Source organism: Drosophila navojoa, chromosome 2, assembly GCF_054131105.1.
Source record: "Drosophila navojoa isolate 15081-1374.11 chromosome 2, UAZ_NAV_1.0, whole genome shotgun sequence".
Lineage (NCBI taxonomy): Eukaryota > Metazoa > Arthropoda > Insecta > Diptera > Drosophilidae > Drosophila > Drosophila navojoa.
The window spans coordinates 2,853,116-2,872,549 of NC_142890.1; the positions used below are offsets into that span (position 1 = coordinate 2,853,116).

The following is a 19,434-nucleotide window of genomic DNA, read 5'->3' on the forward strand; positions in this document are numbered from 1 at the left end:
ATATGTTTTTATAAAAATGACTTGACAAGTTTTAAGTGTGTTTGTTTATCCATTTCCCCAAACATTCGTGTCCAAAATTAAATTTATATTTATATATGTGTATATATACATATACATGTATATATGGATTAACTTTTATATCGCAAAGTTTAGTAACAACGAACACATATTCAATTTGAATTTGTGATTATAAAATATTGGACATCAAAAACATACAGATTGTTAAAAAGATACAAATATATATATGTATGTATATATATGTGTATGTAATAAAATATTTAAACTAGATTTAAGGTTTTAAGGTTTCATGTTCTTGTTTTTGTTTTTTGTTTTTTGTTTGCATATGAGCAATTGTTGTACATAGTTTAATACTTGCTGTGACAATTAAAAAATCAATTTAGTACAGACATTCTTTAAAGCTTTCCATTTTCTTGCTATAGTTTAGATAGTTCCGTTCCGCTTCGCACAAACCCCCTAGCTATATATAAGTATATAGAATTTGTTAACAACATTAAATGTTGCCTTACATATACAATTATGTATGTTCCAAGCAACCCGCATATAAATACGATTAAATGTTGCTGGTTTCAAATTTCCAAATTTCTTATCAATATCAACTTCTCTCTTTACTCTACCTCTATCTCTCTGAATCTGGCTCTGTCTCTGTTTCAACTTCTGTTCGGTTATATAATAGATTTTTGTTTGTGCGTATTTATTTAATTTGTATCCAAAGGTACGGGAATTTATTTATTCATATAAAAAACTGGAACAATGCGAATGAATTTTCTTGTTGCTTTTGTAATGTTTTATGCGTTGGCTACAATTGTTGTTATTTTTTTTTTTTTTTTTGTGTTTTGTTTTGTTTTCTTATTAATTTGCAGATTGTTAACCAGAACAGTCTGTATTTGGATAGGATTATGTTTTGATAGTTGTAAAAGTTCTGATTAATAATTCATCAATATATTCTTTTCGACACTTCCAGATGTATTGGGGCCCATTTCTTGGCCCTTATCGCATAGCAAAATGTTCTGGTTAAACTGTTCAACTGTTTAACAATGCTAAGTAAGGTATTTTATAATTTTTCCATTTTTTTGTTGTTGTTGTATTTTAGTATTTTCTATTTATAATAATGTAATAAAAAAGTGCTAGTCGTGTTAGACCGTCAAAACCTTTGCGGTTAAATATTTGCGTTTGAGTTGCAGAGAAATAGTAATTCCAAAAAATTCACATGCACCTGACATGTCTCTCCCAATGTTTCTTTGTTTTTCTTTTCATATCGTATTCATTATCACAAACAATTATAGAGTTTAAATTTTTCATCTGTTCTCTTTCCTTTTTTTCTTGGTTTTTCGTTATAGTAACAAGTTATGCTTATGCAGTTGCGTACAAAAATTTTAATATTCTAATTAATTGGTTTTTTTTTTTCTCACACTTTATAATAAAAATGTGTGCTTGCCAAATTTGATTTGTGTCCAAGTTTCCAAGTACAAATACTCTTTTGTTGCCCACCCGTGGGCTCATATCTGGTCTAGCCAGATCATTCAAAAATTACAATATGTAGTCCTTGGGGGAACACAAAGTTATCGATTAGCGATCAATATCATTTGGTTCTCCCCTTCTTTCCAAAAAAAAGCTCCAATCGAAAAGTTGAAGGTAACCTTCGAACCTTTCTACACAAAATCCAGCTCCAGGCCGGGCTCAATGTCGACTGCAACCGCATTGTCTGCAGGGAATTGAGCCTCGTCTGAGTCCTTTCGCGCTTTATCCTTGGACCGGTCCTTGAACGCAGCAAAGCTCAATTTCTTGAGCGCTCTGGTGCTGCGTCCTGTGGACTGGCCCAACTGCTCGAATCAGGAATCCACCAGCACATGCCAACGCGCCAATATCTCACCTTTTGGCATTTCACAAACATCGGCCCAATGGGCACATTCTTCCGGTCCGGATGAGTTTAGTCCGAGGCTAAACCAACCGACCATCTCATTTTTCTTCATATGCCTCTTGGCATACACCGAGATCATCAGCGTCACATCGTTCAGCTGAAACAGCGCCACTTGGAACGCAAAAGTCTCCTTGAATAGCGGATTAGGTCCTCGTCTTATGGACGTTTTGGCTCTCGAGATCTCCTGGCCAATGCTGCTGACCATGCACAGCTTCACATATGTATCCGGCGCCTTGTTCAGCGTCAGACTGCGGAACTGACTGCCCTTGATGATCTCGACACTGAGGCGGCCCGTCACTCCGTTGTAGCTCAGACCCAACAGCAGCTCCGAGACACCGCCGTGTTGCATGGAGGATGTGGAGCCAGCACTGTCCGATCGGGCCAGACTCAGCAGATCACTGGTCGAGCCCAACAGTGACGTTGTCACTCGTGGCTCCAGCGGCAGCCACAGATTTGTCTCCAGCTCCAAGTCGACGGTGGCAAAGCTCACGTAGGCCTCGCCAATGAGCCGCTCCTTGCGCAGCCGTTCACATCCATAGAGACGCACACGCAGACCCATGTTGTTGACGTCCTCTGGATTGACACGGTGTAGCAAAAAGCTCTCCATATACTGCGGATTCTCGCCACTGCGTATCTTGGTCTTGTGCTTCTGCTTCTTATTCGGCAGCATCAGCATGCGCACCTAAAGGGGGAATTGAAGAGTTATGACATTTCTCTATATTGCTCTCTCGATGCTCACCTGTGTATGCGTCTGCTGGCCATTGGGCAAAGGTGGCAGACTTCTCGCCTGCATCACATGCACCGTCATCTTTCTCATTGGCGCATCGTACAGCAGCGACATCTCCAGCTCAATAGGTCCACGCGGAGCTGTGAGCTTTGCATCGCTGACCAGCATATCGTCCGACTTGATCGAACGCAAGTCGCTGGTATCAAAAAGAGGCTCCTGGTTTTAAGAAATGAATAGAATGAATAACTAAGTATGTAGGTAGAGTTGTAAATGAAATTATCTACATATGTATATAGTGTCATCCGAAAAATATTTATCAATTAAACATTTCGCTATTTTTTTCCAGTGAGACCTTATATTCGACTATGTAGTAGTTCGTATTAGTTAAAAAAAAAATATGGATTACATTTATATACATATTTACATATAAAGTATATAATTTTATACCCACTCTAAAACACGAGGGCCAACTGAAAAATTTTCCTATTCAATTAAAACTTTCTTTCCCTTCATCCCACAAACAAATCAACAAACACGCATATCATGCTAAGCAACTAGTACACGCATTAATAATTAGCAATTCACACATCCCCCAATGCAGAGTATTTCCCCCTGATATCCTCGCACAATGTCACAACTAACTCAAAGCATTAATATTATTTTTCAAAAATTATGTAACACATTCTTTTTAAAATAGATTCTCGCTAAGACTCGAAATGATAATTTATGAAAATTTGTGATATGATTCAATACTTACATCATCGTTGTTGTTGTTGCTGTTGCTGGTCGTAGCTGTGCTATTGATGTTGTTGCTGTTGTTGTTGTTGTTTTGATTGTAATTATGATTTGTTGTACTGCTATTGTTGTTGTTGTTGTTGTTTAAACTAGTAGTAATTGGCACCACAATCACACTATCTCTATCCTTCTCGACCTTTTGTGGCACGTCGACTTTATGTTGATATTTTTGTGTCTTGGCATAGGAGTGTCTCAGCGCTGACACAGCCGGCACAGCTGAAAAGGTAACAAGCATATACATTATATACCCAATATCCATGTCTATTAGAGTCACTTCTTTTACCTCTGCTGTCGGCTGTCAATATGCCCGTTTGACTGTCGACAGATGCCTCGATGGAATCATTGGAACTGCACTCGCTATGAGATGACGGTATGCCGACCTTGCCCCGTTCAGCAATGGCCAAAGGGTCACGTGTCACTGTCACCCTCTGCAGGTCAGCCTGATGATAATTGAAATTGTGGCCAGTCAACGGGTTCCGCTGATCGATGCCTATGCCATAGCCTACAAATTTGCCATTCGGCAATATGTTATTGTTCTGCTGATGCCAGCGCAGGCGTCGCAGCATATCCTCCTCCGAATCGGAGCTGGTGTTCTCATAGCGACGTTTGCGTGCTAAGTGCGAATAATAATTTGATAATCAAATAAATATGCACAGTGAGTCAGCGAGTCTACTTACTAATCTTCTGCACACATTTGGCTGCCAAGTGTCGCTCGTCACAGCAGTTGATGCCATGGCGATGATGAAAGCAGCATCTGCGACTTATATATAAGAAGAGCAACAACAGTAGCACCAAGACACCAAAGAATGCACCCAATAATGTTGTCACCTCAACAGTACCTGCAACAGATTTTTATTTATTTATATGTAATTATTAAAACTGAATTAAGCCAAGCTGGAACATTGTAAGGACTCGCAGAGATCTATCTGTGGATTCTTAATCGAGTTCGTATGCAATCTAATATAGGAAATATATATAATTAATTATATAGAAGATACTCCATATCAAATATTCATTAGCAATAACATGGAATATAATATAATTCCATTCTGCTTATATGAAACTTTATCTAATAGGTATTAAATGAAAACAGGACAAAGGGCAGCCCTCCCATTGACCATAAAATAGAGTCAACGGGAAACCCCATATTTGACTCAAACAAATATGTACCTTCAAGTCTTTAGTTTCAACTTTGTTGTCTAGCGGCCAACCATTAATCAAATGGAAGCATTAATCTTGTTAAATGTTTTATGAAAGCTTTTGTAGCCAAGTTCAACGAACACATATTCGAAATTTTCCACAACTAATCGTAAGGTAACAAACTGTTCGTCCTATCCCACCATGCCCCACTCAGTTGGTCATTCAGTAAACAAATGAAAATTGACATTGACAAAACGTACCCAATGTAGCAGTGCTATCCACACCAGATGTAACAATCATGTTGGTTGTTCATGCGTAGGATTGTGTTTTGGTTTGTTTTAATAGATTTTAAATATTGCTTTAGACGGAAATTATATGCTTATGTTTCAATTGCGCTTTGATTACTATTGAACTAAATTACAAAAGCTCCACATATGACAGCACGCAGTGAAGCACGGTAAAAATTCAATCGATTTTTCACAGGACAATGAATATTTTGTTGACCGAGAATACGAATTGCGATGGAGTTGAACAAATTATATTCTAATAATATATACTAAGAATATTACTACACTTTTCAAAGCCTTTCTTTTTTAATACAATCTATTTACACAGAAAAAAATTAAATATTTTTGAAAAATTGAAATCAACTTTTTTTGTCATTAAATTTTTGCGTTTAAAATATTCAACATTTTTTTGCACGTGCGGCACTGCCTGTAGCTAGTTTATTAATAATTATGCACTGGCTGTTCGAGCACTTGAAATATTTTTTACTTGAAGAGCAGCAAATAAAAGTGAAAGGATTTGAAAGCTTTCCCCCACATCCTGTGTGTGTACAAGTAACAGTGAAAGCTGCAGCTTGACAAATGTCATGCCAAAACAACTGTTGCTTTGTTACGAATCAGATACGATTATGTAAATGAACAACTAATGTATGCATTTGATTTTTAAAGTACATTTTTAAATATTATAAAATAACAAAATATATAATTTGTTTCCTTAATTGATATTTCATAAATTTGAATTTGAGCCTAGTTTTTTGTATATATCGATGTCAATACAGCAGGTGCTATCGATAGATGGTGACCATCTCTAACTCGATAGGATAACGTGTGTGTTACATTTCGTGTGTGTCCAACTAAAACGCGATTTAAACCATGCAAAAATGGCAAAGAATAAATCAACGGTGTATTTAGGCTACGAAGATGAGGAAATTACAGCCAAGCAAGCTGCCTTCCTCAATAGCTGTACAAATAAAATAGGTGGCACTCCAGTAAGTACATGTGACGGTCGATTTTTCAACTCCTGTGACAGGACTCATCCCAAGTATTTTAATGACAGTCAATTTTCTATGTAATTAGCGATGTATCTGTGTTATGACACACAAAACATACATACATCTATCTAATACCATAGGACACTTGACTTCATTAGTCGAATGGGAAAAGTTGGCGTGAGGCAAGTCCTTGTGCGCTGTAACAGCTATGTAAAAATCTATATCCACACATACTTTCAAACACAAAATCAATCAAGTGCTTAGAGACAGTATATAATTAAAATTGATTTTTTTCCAATAGAATTGGCCGAGACATGAAGTGACCGTGCCCGTGTGTCCGCTTTGCGGCATGGTGCGTCCTTTGATCGTCCAAATGTATGCGCCTCTGGATCGCTCGCAGTTTCATCGCAATCTGTATGTGTTTGCCTGTGTGAGCCCGGCCTGCTCGCAGAATCAGAAGAGTTGGGTGTGCGTGCGCACCCAGCATCTGGATAATCAGTTTGACGTCATAACTGAGCAATCGCCCAAGTTGGTCAACAAGCAAAATAAGAAGAAAAACAAGTCCAGTGCCTTGCCCAAGGTGAATTGGTGTAGCGGCGCAGATGACTGGGGTTGGGGCGAGCCAGAAATCGTGGATGAGGCCATGGATCAGACGGCCGATGACGAGCAGAACGAACGAAATGGCAATGTGAGGCCAATTGGTTTGCAATATGAGAAGCCCGACGAGGACTTCGAGATCTCAGGAACAGTGGCGCACGACGTCGCAACGAAGGTGGGCGATGATGACGATGACGATGAAAGTACCTCTGCTGAGAACGATTTGGTCTGTGGCTTTGGGCAAATCGATATGAATTCCCCAGAGAAAGCTGGTGAGGATCCGAATGCCAATTGCGCGGCTGCAGTATTGCCAACGGCAAGTGCCGATGGAGCTGGGGCAGGCGGCGGTGCTACGGCCATGATATGCGCTGAAATCGAGGGTCCAGAGACGGATGTTGTGCTCGTCGATACACCCAAGAAACCGGAGCGGGATCTGATTGCACTGCTAAAGCACACCTCGTTACCGGCTACGCTGGGCCCGTTGTCCCAGATCAAGGATCTAACCCTAAAGTCAATTTACATTGCTGTGGATGTTGAGACAAACGCAAAGCAAGAGGAGTACGATAACTATGGTGGCTCGCTTGCAATGGATCACATTCGCGACTTATATCAAGAGTACAAGGTGCAGGATGAGAATCCAGCGCGTTCGCCAGTCGCCGGCGGCAGCGAGGCGTGTGATGAGCAGGAGGCGTACGAGAAGGCGCTGCCCGCCCATGGGGATTTGGTGTTCCACAATTTTATCACAACCATACAGAAAAATCCAGGACAGTTGTTGAGGTATTTATGAAATATTTGAATTGAAATTTTCCTTTTATTTAATCAAATCTCTTGCAGATATTCGCGTGATGCCCATCCACTGCTGGCGGCACCGTTGAACGAGCCGCTGCCAAAGTGTCAAAACTGCAAAGGCGAAACCATATGCGAGGTGCAGTTGCTGCCAACGCTGATCCCAAAGCTGCGATTCCAGCAGAACTCCTGCAACGCACCAATCGAGTATGGCAATGTGTTAGTTTTCACTTGTTTGAAGAGCTGCTGGGATACGCCAGATCAGATGCGTTACGAGCACGTCGTGGTTCAGTCCGAAACTTAGATCACCAACTCCAGTTGAGGAACGATCAATTTATTTCAATTGCTAATTGCATTAGCTTAGAGAATGAAAAGCTAAGCTTTTTCACTTATCCTAGGATGATTTTATGCTCTAGTTGTTAAGAACGTTGTACGCTTTTAGAGAGCAAATGCCGAATTATCGCATAGTTGCTAACGACTCGTTATTTCCACTCACACTAAAAACTTTTAATTAGAGAAACGCAATGTCATTTGTTTTATTTACACAAAATCAAAGTTATGAAAGCGGCGCATCGGCATCCAGATGATAGCTCTTCACGGCGGAGAACCATAACGGTGGATACTTGGCGGCTGTTAAATCGAATTCCGAGCTTTGCTCGACCTTATTCCGTTGCTGCACCAAGGTATAGTTGGACCAGACCAGTTGGGCAAACCGTCGCTTGGGCGAGTTCATGATGCGTAGCTCAATTACATATTGTGTATTGGAGCTGTCGTCGTCCCCGGGCATCACACTACCACGACGATGCCGTTGAGTCGTGGTCCTGGCGAGCTGTTGCGTCTTCTGCAGTATCAGCGTCACGGTGTTGCCAAAAAGTCGATAGCGGCCGCGCAGCACATCGGGGCGTGCATGATAGAGCTGCTTTAGCTTGTTTACACCCTGAGCTGGCTCATCCGCACTTGTCATCATGAGCACCTTTCCATCGGGCAGAAAACGGATATAGCGATAGTATTCGACTAGCTGCAGCGGCCTGTAGAACTGGTCCTGAAAGCTGTTCTCGCCCATGCGCAAGTAGGTGGTTTTGCTGATGTAGCAGCCATTGAATAGGACACGCTCCCGCCTTATAAACATATCCCGCCAGGACTCGTAGCATTCTCCACCGTCCTTGGTATCCAATGTGCCCACATTGTGGCCCCACACTCTGCCGGATAGAAGAAAATGACGTCAGCTCTTGCCACAAATATATAAAATTTCGTTACTCACTTGACGCAGGCTAAACGCCAGAGCTCCTCGTCTCGCCCATACACATAGAAACCTTTGCATACAGCCGAAAACTGCTCCAAGGAACGCATATCCAGCTGTGAGGACACCACCCAACGTAGAATATTCATTATAATCTCAGGCGGCAGATCGGAAATATGCATTCTATTGCCTGTTGTTAGAACACTTGAATCGCGACTGTTCAAGACGATTTTGCCTCCGTAGATTTCTTCACAGCAAAGGTCACGTAGGAACTTTTCGTACAACCCATCAATCGGCTCCACATCTTTAGCCTCTGCATCGGTCAAATCTAGTTGCTTAGCAAAATCCCCGGGTAGGTTATGATATTTTTTGTTGGCATCGACCATCAATTTTTGCTGTTCGTAAAACTTAAACTCAATATCAGGTACCATTTGGGTGGCTTTGCGGTAGTAGGCTAGAGCATCGTACACTTTGCCTCGCTGTTCCAACTCCACGGCTGTGCGATAGAGCGTCTCAGCTCTGGCTTGTGCCTCAATGTCACGAATGCCGGGTGGCTGTTCGTTAGCCTGCGAGGATTCGGTTTGTGCATGACCATGAAGCTCGCGTTGCCAGTTCACACGGAATTCATCGAGCTCACGGCTTTGGTAACCGGAAGAATCCTCCGGCTTGGACATTTCCGACATTGAGTTGTCTGTGGTGAAATGCGTTTATTATTCATTGAGTAATACCTTATCTAATGAAAATTCTAACCTGTAATTACTTTTTTTGTCTAGTAAAGTGTTCGCTCTAGCTCTATATCCAGTTCCATGTAAAAATCAAAAGCGGTAGACACTATTATGAACGGTCGTGCGTATTGTTGATAACGGCCGCACGCTTGTTTACCCATGGATTTTAAAGTGGCTTTCCGCTGCATGGACAATTTATCAGGCAGTCGAATTGATTGGCACAGAAGCCCCACTTGGTGAATATTTTTAGTAAATATTTTGCTGCGCAATGTTTTTCTTATAAAACTATCGATAGGTCTTCTACGATAGGTACTTCAACGGCGATAGCGACATGTGGTGCATATGTTATTCGGAATGTACACTTGATCGTACAATATGGTACAATTTATAAAATTTAGTCTTAAGAGATATTTAAATTAATATAATGAAAGGGAAATTTAAAAATTTTGTATCAACACATATATATATATGTATAAAAAAAGTCTACTCTACTGTTTATAGTTTCATATACCAAATCATGTATTCTGTGGTACAAATTTTTAATTGCTTTTGAGCACTGGAATATCGAGCTATCGATATACTGTGCGCCAGTTTGTGCTCATGTGGCCGGTCAGTTTGTTTATATTCGTATGGTTCGTTTTTAATGAAAGCTGATTGAGTTATTTGAACTGAATTAATATGTCTGCCGACTATGCGCACCTGTGCTCATCTCTACTAGAGCAATGCTTTGGAAAAGTGGTGCAGGCCGTGGCGGATTGTCTCTTCTCAGCCACCACGCGCACATTGTCGCAAATTGTGAGCAGCACCAATTTCACTCGAAAGGAAGTGGTGCTCGCTCTGGCGGTACTAATCAAATTTCGTCTGGTCAACTTTGAGCCATCCAAGAACAATCCTTTTTTGGCCGAGTATGCGCTGAGGCGGGAAGATGTGATATGCTTGCTTCGATACTCCCGGTCAGTTAGCTATATGCATGATTCTAGATAAAGTATATCTAATTACTCAATGTTAATCTTTTAGCTACATACATCTAGTACAAACCAAGTACGGAAATGTTGGTGCTTCAATAGCGGAGGAACTGCTAAATGCGGGCTCAGAAACGGCCACTGCCTTGCTGCTCAAATGCTTGGCTGATGGTGAAAACAAGGCAGAGAGTGCCGAAACGTATAGGGATACGTTTCTGAAAATGATATCCGATCATTACATCATTAAAATACCCGATCTAGTGCCGGGCGATGAGCAGGATGAGGCGGTGCCCAAGTTTCAGAGAAATGAATGTGATTACTTTATGCTGCCCACCATAGATCTAAAGATATTGGCGCAGATACAAAAAGGCGAGGCGACTCTGTCCAAGGCTTTGGATGCAGCATTCGTGTGGAGCCTTAACTATGATCGATTCCATCAAGAGTTTCGGGATGATATCATGAAACTGGCCATAGAGCGGAAATTGGGTGAAAATGCAGCCGAATGCTTTAGTTTTATATTGAACCTCGTATATAATACCACCGATCCATGGCAAAGAGTAAGTTTTTAGTGCATCCAAGTACTCCTAATAAGAATCCATTATAATTTGCAGAAAGCCTCAAATTTAATCACATTTGTGGAGATAAAACAAGAAATTGAGCGTAAATCAAACAATCTGGAGTTGATTAAGTATTTGGATCAATATATTTGTTTAATAGGTAAAGAAATATTAAATATTTTTGATTATATCACTAAACCTAAATTTCTTTCAGTGGATGATTCACTTGGTTTCCTGCGCAAAGTGGGAGACATGGGCGGCGGTCAGTATCAAGTGGACATGGAGAAGGCATTTGAGTCGCTGGCCTTCGCCTGTGTGGAGGCTGTCATAACCGAACGCTTTGGGTCGAAGGCGGCGCGTATATTTCGTGTAATACGCTTCAAGAAATTCATAGAACAGGAGGATCTGCAAAAGGAGGCTATGATACCCGAAAAGGAGGCCAAGTCGCTTGCCTACAATCTATTCCAGGAGCAATTCATACACGTTAAAGTTATCAAGAAGCCTGGCGGAGGTGGCAGTGGTCCGGCTAAGGCTTTCTATCTATTCCACATTAAGGAGAAAGATGTAGGCAAATCCTAAACATTAAAATGATCAATATATTATCTCTGTTCATTGTAGACTGTGCGTATGCTGCTGGATAATTGCTTCAAGTCCTTGTACAATACAATAAGACGTTCGAACTATGAGAAGAATGAGCACAAAGGCTTGATCGAGAAATCGCAAAGACTGGACAGCATTGTGGAGGCGATGAAGGAGCGTGGCGAATCAGACGAATACATTGCAGAGGTATAAACGAGACTATTACTTTCGAAACATATTTATTTACTGGCACTTTACTGTAGATTGTGGAAACTTTTACACCGCCCGAATGTGAAATTCTAAACAAAGTCAAAAATCGCATAAAGACCTTGTCCAAGGCCGAACTGACCGTGGACGATACGATCTTCTTATTGCAGATGTTTCAACACCACTGTACGACTTTACCAACTGGCATTCAACAGTTTAAATAAAAAAACCAAAAAATTTTAAAATTTTAATTTTTGTATTTTCAATTCTTGTCTCGAATTTGAGCAACAGTTCTGAACTAATTTAGCTTAGACATCAACCTTAACACATATCGTATTGGGCTAACAAAATGTATACCTATTTTGGTCCATTCGATAAAAATGTAGATGGCACAAATGTCTACACTGCATATCGTAAGTCCTTCTGTACTAGCTTAGCATAGATTTCAACCTTTGCGCATATTTAGTACTGGGTAATTTCAAACCTGTATTTATGTTCCTTACGATACTTATTTGATTTTGTTTCCTTTGTGCATAACTTTTAGCTTTTGTTTAAGTACATATCATCATAATTTAAATCTATCGACCTGGCAGCGCTCACTAAATTTAAATTTAAATTTGAAAAATACATATATCAAAGAAATATATCGTAATTAAAAAACTGATTTACATATGTTGTATGGGTATTTATATGTTCTTGTTATTATTAGAATTAAAAAAAATTTTTTTTTAAATACTTATCATACAAAACATACAAGTTCAGCTATGTAGATATATTGTTGTTTTTAATAAATATAATTTTATATATATATTCTTTATTATATATATTTTGTAATTAACCCTCAATAAAGAATAAAATTTTTTTGTTAATATCTGAAAATCAACAAGCTTACAGTTTTTAAACTACAAATTTTAGATCGTGAACCTATTGAAAACTTATCTCTCCTGTTTCTAAAACTAACCCAACTCTCTTTTCAGCGACCTTTTGATTCAGTATATATTTACATATGAGCTCTGACCTGAGCCCAGTTTTGACATGGGCCACATGCATATGCTGCCTGCGGCCCGCCTGCTCAGCACAAATTGCCGACTGGAAGCCAAGAATAGCAATAAAAGCGTAAATTAATTAACAATATCGTATTTCCATATGCTTCACAGCAACCAAACGACCAAACAGGGGAGGAGGCTAGGAGGCTAGGAGGCGAGCAAGTCAGGCAATGCCAAAACAGCCAGCCACACGGCTTGGCACACGCCCACTGAAGTCCACGCCCATTCGCACACCCCACGTTTATTTGCATAAGTAGCTCAGCTTTGGCTGGCGCAGGCAAAAAGTCGCCCGAGCAGCCAGGCGAGTGAGTTGTAGCCGGGCTAACACACACACACACATTTGTTTTTATTTTGCTTCTGTCTTGTTTTGTCCTTACATATGTGTGCGGATGAAAAGAAATTTGTTGGGCCGAAGGAATGCCACTGGTTGAATGATGTGCTTCATAATAAAATCAGCTAACCAGATCCTTAAGTAAACCGAGCAAAGCCTATCGCTTGCCTGCTCGGTCCGCTCGGTCCGCTCGGTGTGCTCGATGTGCTCGGTCTGCCGTAGCAGAATTATTTGCTTTCAGACAGTTTTATCTGGCGGGCACAAGTCAAAGCATATGTCATATTTAACGCACTCTGACTGGCATATGTACATCCCGGTGAAGCTAGGACCCGGGCAGACAGGTGGGCACAGATTGATGCTCGATTCCGAGAAGCATTATTAACAAAGTTTCCAGCCAGACATTGGTAGCAAGCCACTGTGGTTGCGTTTTATGTTAATCACGGCGCACGTCCAATGGTTTGGGCGAAATTCAGCATTTGACAAATTGCCCACAAAGAACGAGAGCTTGAGCAGCATAGTCTCTCTCTCTATATGTGTGAGTGTGTGTGTGTGTGATTTATGTGAATGTGAGCGCATGACTTTGGGGTTTGATGTTAACCTTCGGCGATAAAGGCAGAGGTAATTAGACGATGCCATTGCAGTGCGCTGCTTTTCCTTTCTCTAGAAGCCAGATATGTGATTTTTAGCACGTACAAACCGTGTTGCAACCTAATTAAAATTTAACAAATAAAAGAAGCTGAAGAAGAACAAATTAAATGAAAAAAAAAACTTAAAATGGAGTCCAAGTCCTTGACACGAAATGCCAAGCCCGGCTCGCTAGCAGCTACTCATCTAATGCGTCACACAAAGTCAAATTCGTGGCAGCCCAAAGCCAAATGCCACTCAAACCATTCAGCCACGAACGCAAGTGCGGCCGAGGGTGAGGCAGCGCGGCAGCGCGGCAGAGGCGAGGGTGGGAGCATGAGTGAGCGATGTATAGGGGGCAACCAGACGAATGCAACATACAGCATACAGCATACATTCTATGGGGTAGCTCCTATGCCATGCCCGTGCCCATACCCATGCCCATGCCCATGCCCATGCCACGCGATGCGATGCCATGCCATGGCTAGCATCTCCGTTGTTGTTCTTATGTGCGGGCTGCATTAATAGGGCTCTTTCATCGCGACGAACGCCTGCATATGCAGCGCGCACACAGTTTCCATTCAGTAGGTGTTTTGTCGGTGTAAAGTGCCCACTTTTTCCCTCAACTAAAAGACGTTAATTGCATTTGGGCTGGACGTCAAAGTCAGCTGGCAGCGGGCAGCGGGCAACGGGCAGCGGGTAGCTGGGAGGTTGCCCTGTGACAGAGCAAAGTACGTCTCGTATTCTGTGGCACTATTGGCTATGGTTTTATTGCAAAATAACTGGCATACAATAGCCGGACCTAAAGAGAAATTATTACAAATATTTTCCATTGGACGTCCGTGAAGCGAGAATGTCAATCGAAAGTTTCATTTGGCAATTTCAATTTGCATTTCAACTCTAGTTTACGGCCATATAAAATAGCTATTACTATATATATTAAATGGGTCAATTGTCTAATTAGCACTGTCTAATTGGACGAAGCCTGGCAAAAGGAGTCAAAGAGTTTGCACTTCATTTCGAGCTAAATATAAAATTGTGTAAATAGGTGATTTTTGTAGAAAGTGTAGAATTATTAGAAATTTGCAGGTCTTTAAAATTCACAAAATTCAAGAGTTTTTAGAGACTAGCAATACTTTCATATCTTCACTTAATAGTCGGCTCAATCGACTATATAAAAATGGCTAACAAATTAATTTTTTATTAATTTAATTTTATATAAAATTTGTCGCATGATAGCGAAACAAACATGTTTACTTTTAACACTTCACAAAACTTTTATTAAACATAAATTAAAAAAAAAGAACAAAAAATTATAAATATTTTTTTCATTAGAAAATCCTGATGTTATTTTCTATTTTGCTATGCCCCAAAGGGATTTCATAGTAAGTCTGCTTTTATAAGATGCTGTGTTCCAGCTGCAACTTTATCAAAGTTTTCGAGCTTTGTAAGATCTACTTTTTACTTGCCTTTCACATTTTCAAACTTTAATACATTCCTTGCATACAATGGACATCTTTTCATTTTGCAACGAAAAATTTACCATTTTATTTGATTTGAGTTTTGTGCAACAGCAACAACAACTTTCATGTATACAAAATGAATTTGCTATCTTCTGAGAAGGTTAAAAATAACATAATTATCTCATGTAAAATTGTCATACATTCTACACAAAATTCGGACATTCATTTCATTTCATAAAGAGAAGTCTTTCATTTGGTCTTGTTTACTATTTTCATGAGAGAGAGATATGTATATATAAAATTTATTGTCTATCTGGTGAAGAGGTTAACCGTAACTCAATTATCAAGTACAAAATTGTCACGATGTGAGACGACTGCAATAGAGCGAGGCTATAATTGATATTGATAGAGATTGATATATTTTGCTCTGCTGGCGCTATAAGCGAACATATATTCCAAATTAGAATTGTCTACAAATGAAAGCGTTTACTGCGCCCGCCCAATGGGCGCATATGAAAAGTATTTTGAATTTACGAAATTTGCTTAAAGTTTCCAAGTTCAAAAGGAAATAAATCACTTTGTGTTTATATTTAGGGACCTGCAGAAGGACACGTGGACAGCTAGCATAATAGTTAATATTCGCATTTCACTTTGTGAACAAAGTGGAGAAAGCCGTTTATAAAAGGAAGCAGAACTCGAGAGCAAAAATTTTAAAAATAAGCATCTACTTGAATTGAGAGGTCTCGGGCTGTCTCCGGTAGTCAAAGGCCGTCTGCCTTCTAGCATCTAGAGCAGTTGAAAAAGGACGGGACAGTCTTAAATAGTTGTTCAATTAAATGAAAATTGAGAAACAAGTTGGGAAACGAGACTTTGTTTAAAGTGAAACAACAGAATTTAAGCTAAAATTTGTGTACATATTTTTAAAGTAGTTAGAAAACAATATAAGCAGAGTAGAAAAAGGAATTATAATGTATCATATAACACAAATTTGATATGAATAATTGCTAATATTTTATTAACTATATTTTTTTAATTAGAGAAAAAATGTAGAGTTTCAATTAACATTTCAGCGCATATTCATAAACAATTAACATAATTACCTAGCATATATTTGCTTAATCTCATTTGAAATTAGGTCAGAATTTCCGTTGTTCGTGTTCGATGGCTGCGCCACTTAGACAACGCATCTATCAAGGACTCCCCGGCGCCCAAGTACATACATTCACATATACGCAGTTTTTTATTTGATTTATACGAATGTGTATTAAAAAAAACAAAAAAAAAAGAAAGAAAAGAGAATAAGCCGCATTAGAACTGTGAGCCTTGGCTGGGTTAAAGCTGAAATGAAAATAATAATATATCTTAATAAGTGCTCTTATAGAATGCACACTCGATGTCCATATTTACATACACACACACACACACACACACACACATGCATACTCTTCAGTATATGTATTAATACCATTCAATCTATCAAGTACAAATTGGTTTTTGAGTTCACGTAGCTTTTTGGATAGCTGAACCGAGGCATCGTTGTCGTACCCATTGCCGCCGTTTGTCTGATGCTCTCTCGCTGATACTCGACGCGCATTGTAGTAGTTAGGTGGTTGCCCACTCCCACGATTACAATCAATATAAATCACATTTACCCAAAGCGAAAATGTTTTCTACTTCAGTGGAGAAGCCAAAAAATTCATACGCAACAGGGGAATTTGATGCCTTTTATTATTTTGTTTTTTTTCTCTCCCTCTCCAGCTATCTCTTTCTCTTCCCTACTCTCTGCTATTTTTACATACACATCCGCATGTATTTACTACAACCTATAACTGCAGATAGACGCGAGTGAGCGAGCAAGTGCTGCTTGTTCTGTGGCTCTGGCTCTGGCTCTGGCTCTGGCTCTGGCTCTGGCTGCCACCACCTACACAGCTGGCGACTTCTGCCTCCTATTGAGCACGTCTATTTTTTTCCATTTGGCCAAAAAAAGAAGAAGAAAACAGCAGAAAAAAATTGAAAATGGAATGAAAAGGGCAACCAGGCAGGCGAATATGCAACAAATTCTCATTCAAAACACGCACGCAAATTTCTCCAATTCGCATACATGGCTGGCAAAAGGCGAAACTGAGACCGTGGCCGTGGCTGGGGGCGTGGCAACGGTCACGGGCCGGCGGGGTAAAGCCGAACTGAAACCGAAACCTAAGTGTAATAGAATGAGGATCGAAAATGTACAACAAAGGATGGCATAATAATAAAAAATTTAAGATGTGTACAAAACATAAAAAGAAAATTCATTTGCGCCAAATTTGTGGATTTCACCTTAATCTTTGTGTGTGCCCCAACCCCCAACCCCCAATCTCCAACTCCCAATCCACACTCACAATGTATTCCCCCCCCTAGGGCAGCCCGTCGTCGTCATCGTCAACAAACAATGTATGCGAAAATCGATGTAGTACTGAAATGAGTGGATTCTATGCTAACCGGGCAAGGGTTTAGCCCCTGGTCGTTCCATTTTATAGGTTTGCGGTGAAAGCGCCACGTTTAAAACTCGTATTTGGAGACTTCGATGCCTATGTCTCTATGAGTGGGTGGCTGGGCGGAGCTCAGAGCCATAAGAGCTATTTAAGATGACTTGCTGCTGTCCTGAGTTTCACAATCGCTTACGTGCCTCATCTACAAGAGTGTGTGTGTGCGTGTGTGTGTGTGTGTGTGCCTATTAAATCATGTATGCGCCGTAATAAGGAAGCCACATCTTGTATAATGCATACACTGAATCTTAAATTCACATTCACACTAGAGCGACTAGAGAGACGCTGACCAAATTAATGCCGCTCCGTCCGATCTGGCACGGCACGGCCCCCCACTATGTCACTCACTTACTTACTTACGTACTTGCGCCATCCAACTTTCAATTGAATTAATTGAAATTCCTCCGTCAACTAAGGCAAATACAAGTGAATGCATATGAATACATGTGAATCCAGTTGTCATAAGTGTAGTTCGTTTTTCGGCACACACACACACACTCACACACATAGATAGAGAGAGGGACGTCATATAAATATATACAATTATGTAAATTAGTCAGTTATTATACATATGTACATACATATATACTATACGAATCAAGCCTATTCACAATACATCGGATAGCTTTGTCACAATAATCTCTGCTTATTTTAACACATAGATATATATGTACATACATACATATATATATATATATATATATATATATATATGTTTGAGGATATAAAGAATCCAGAGTCGAGTATGGAATATTTGCTTAAGCTTTTTTAGAAGAAATCTTAAGTTCCCATATAAATATTTTCATTATAAATATATTTAATGCTTGTAAATTTTTTGTAGTATAAGTTAAACTATATTATTTTTGTATTATTTTTAACTTCCATTGTTCAAAGTTGATTAATATAATTTAAACTTTTTTTTTTAAATTATATTAATTTTGTTATTAATATTATTATTATTATTATTTTGTGAATATGTATACTATGTATTCAGTTTCTATACTAAAATATTATGTATTTTTTAATTCTTACCTTTCTCATTTTTTTTATTTTTTATTTTATTATTTTATTTTTATTTTATTATTTTATTTTATTAGGTATTTATATATTTTTTCAATTTTAGCTCAATTATTTCTAAATTTGTTTTTTAATTCTTACCTTTCTCATTTATTTAAAATTATATTTTAATCAGGTAAATTATATATTTTTTTCAATTTTAGTTCAATTATTTCTAAAACCATTTTTATATTTATTTCAACAAATATGTATAAAAGAAAATCAATATCAGTTTATTAGACTATCTAACATTAAACAATTTTTTTTATTTAATATAATTTGGTTTCATTTTTAAAAATTGTAATTTTTTCGTTAGTTTGAAATTTTATTTTTATTATCATTTTCTTATATTCAATTTCAGTTTCTTAACTCAATTAATGTTATTGCATTATTTTGTAGTTTCATTGGAAATTTCTCTATTTTGAATTTAAGTGACCCTCAGTGTGGGATATTCGTAAATTTTCGGATGTTTCCGATTGACCCTCATGCTGCCCTGCGCCAAAGTGCATCAAATTCAATAGAATGCACACGCCCAGCAGCTGTTTAGCAATTGACCAAATGCCTCGAGCAATATTGCTTATGAATTATACATATATACAAAAGAATATATGTATATACATAGGGGATTTCGCACTTGGGCTCAGTCTAATCTATTATATGAAAGGCAATCTGATTCTAAATCTGTACATAGTATGCCTCTCCGAATCTCTTGTGTGTGTGTGAGTGTGTGTGTGAAAAGCCGGCAATGATGGCGATTTAAGATTGAAAAAATAAACTGTAACAAGCTGCATTGAGATAAAATAATCCCATATGAAAAGAGGGGGCTGCTATTTCGACTACATCTATAAATGCGGGACAT

General features: G+C 39.0%; 4 protein-coding genes across 5 annotated transcripts; 2 read left to right on the forward strand and 2 right to left on the reverse strand.

Moving 5' to 3' along the window:
- Nucleotides 1-295: 295 nt before the first annotated feature.
- Syt14 (Synaptotagmin 14) lies at nucleotides 296-5,459 on the reverse strand. 2 transcript variants are annotated; one of them, XM_089265520.1, is made up of 6 exons: nucleotides 4,862-5,459; nucleotides 4,139-4,300; nucleotides 3,745-4,074; nucleotides 3,424-3,677; nucleotides 2,679-2,879; nucleotides 296-2,621 (listed from the first exon to the last, which is right to left on the reverse strand). In XM_089265520.1, exons 1-6 carry the CDS (start codon nucleotides 4,899-4,901, stop codon nucleotides 1,851-1,853), a joined length of 1,758 nt encoding a protein of 585 aa, XP_089121646.1. In that variant the 5' UTR covers nucleotides 4,902-5,459; the 3' UTR covers nucleotides 296-1,850. The 2 variants fall into 2 exon arrangements, with proteins under 2 accessions (XP_089121646.1, XP_089121645.1); XM_089265519.1 differs by having other exon boundaries at nucleotides 2,679-2,882.
- Nucleotides 5,460-5,679: 220 nt separating this feature from the next.
- Nucleotides 5,680-7,783, forward strand: trus (programmed cell death 2 like trus). The gene is made up of 3 exons (XM_018111966.2): nucleotides 5,680-5,874; nucleotides 6,179-7,251; nucleotides 7,309-7,783. The coding sequence occupies exons 1-3, from the start codon at nucleotides 5,767-5,769 to the stop codon at nucleotides 7,562-7,564; spliced, it is 1,437 nt and encodes a 478-aa protein (XP_017967455.1). The 5' UTR covers nucleotides 5,680-5,766; the 3' UTR covers nucleotides 7,565-7,783.
- On the reverse strand, nucleotides 7,766-9,537 carry LOC108659169 (F-box only protein 9). Its single transcript, XM_018111968.3, has 3 exons — nucleotides 9,251-9,537; nucleotides 8,522-9,191; nucleotides 7,766-8,459 (listed from the first exon to the last, which is right to left on the reverse strand). The coding sequence occupies exons 2-3, from the start codon at nucleotides 9,181-9,183 to the stop codon at nucleotides 7,817-7,819; spliced, it is 1,305 nt and encodes a 434-aa protein (XP_017967457.1). The 5' UTR covers nucleotides 9,184-9,191; nucleotides 9,251-9,537; the 3' UTR covers nucleotides 7,766-7,816.
- Nucleotides 9,538-9,786: 249 nt separating this feature from the next.
- On the forward strand, nucleotides 9,787-11,775 carry Polr3C (RNA polymerase III subunit C). Its single transcript, XM_018111965.3, has 6 exons — nucleotides 9,787-10,178; nucleotides 10,243-10,744; nucleotides 10,799-10,904; nucleotides 10,959-11,308; nucleotides 11,363-11,530; nucleotides 11,587-11,775. The coding sequence occupies exons 1-6, from the start codon at nucleotides 9,904-9,906 to the stop codon at nucleotides 11,752-11,754; spliced, it is 1,569 nt and encodes a 522-aa protein (XP_017967454.1). The 5' UTR covers nucleotides 9,787-9,903; the 3' UTR covers nucleotides 11,755-11,775.
- Nucleotides 11,776-19,434: the final 7,659 nt, after the last annotated feature.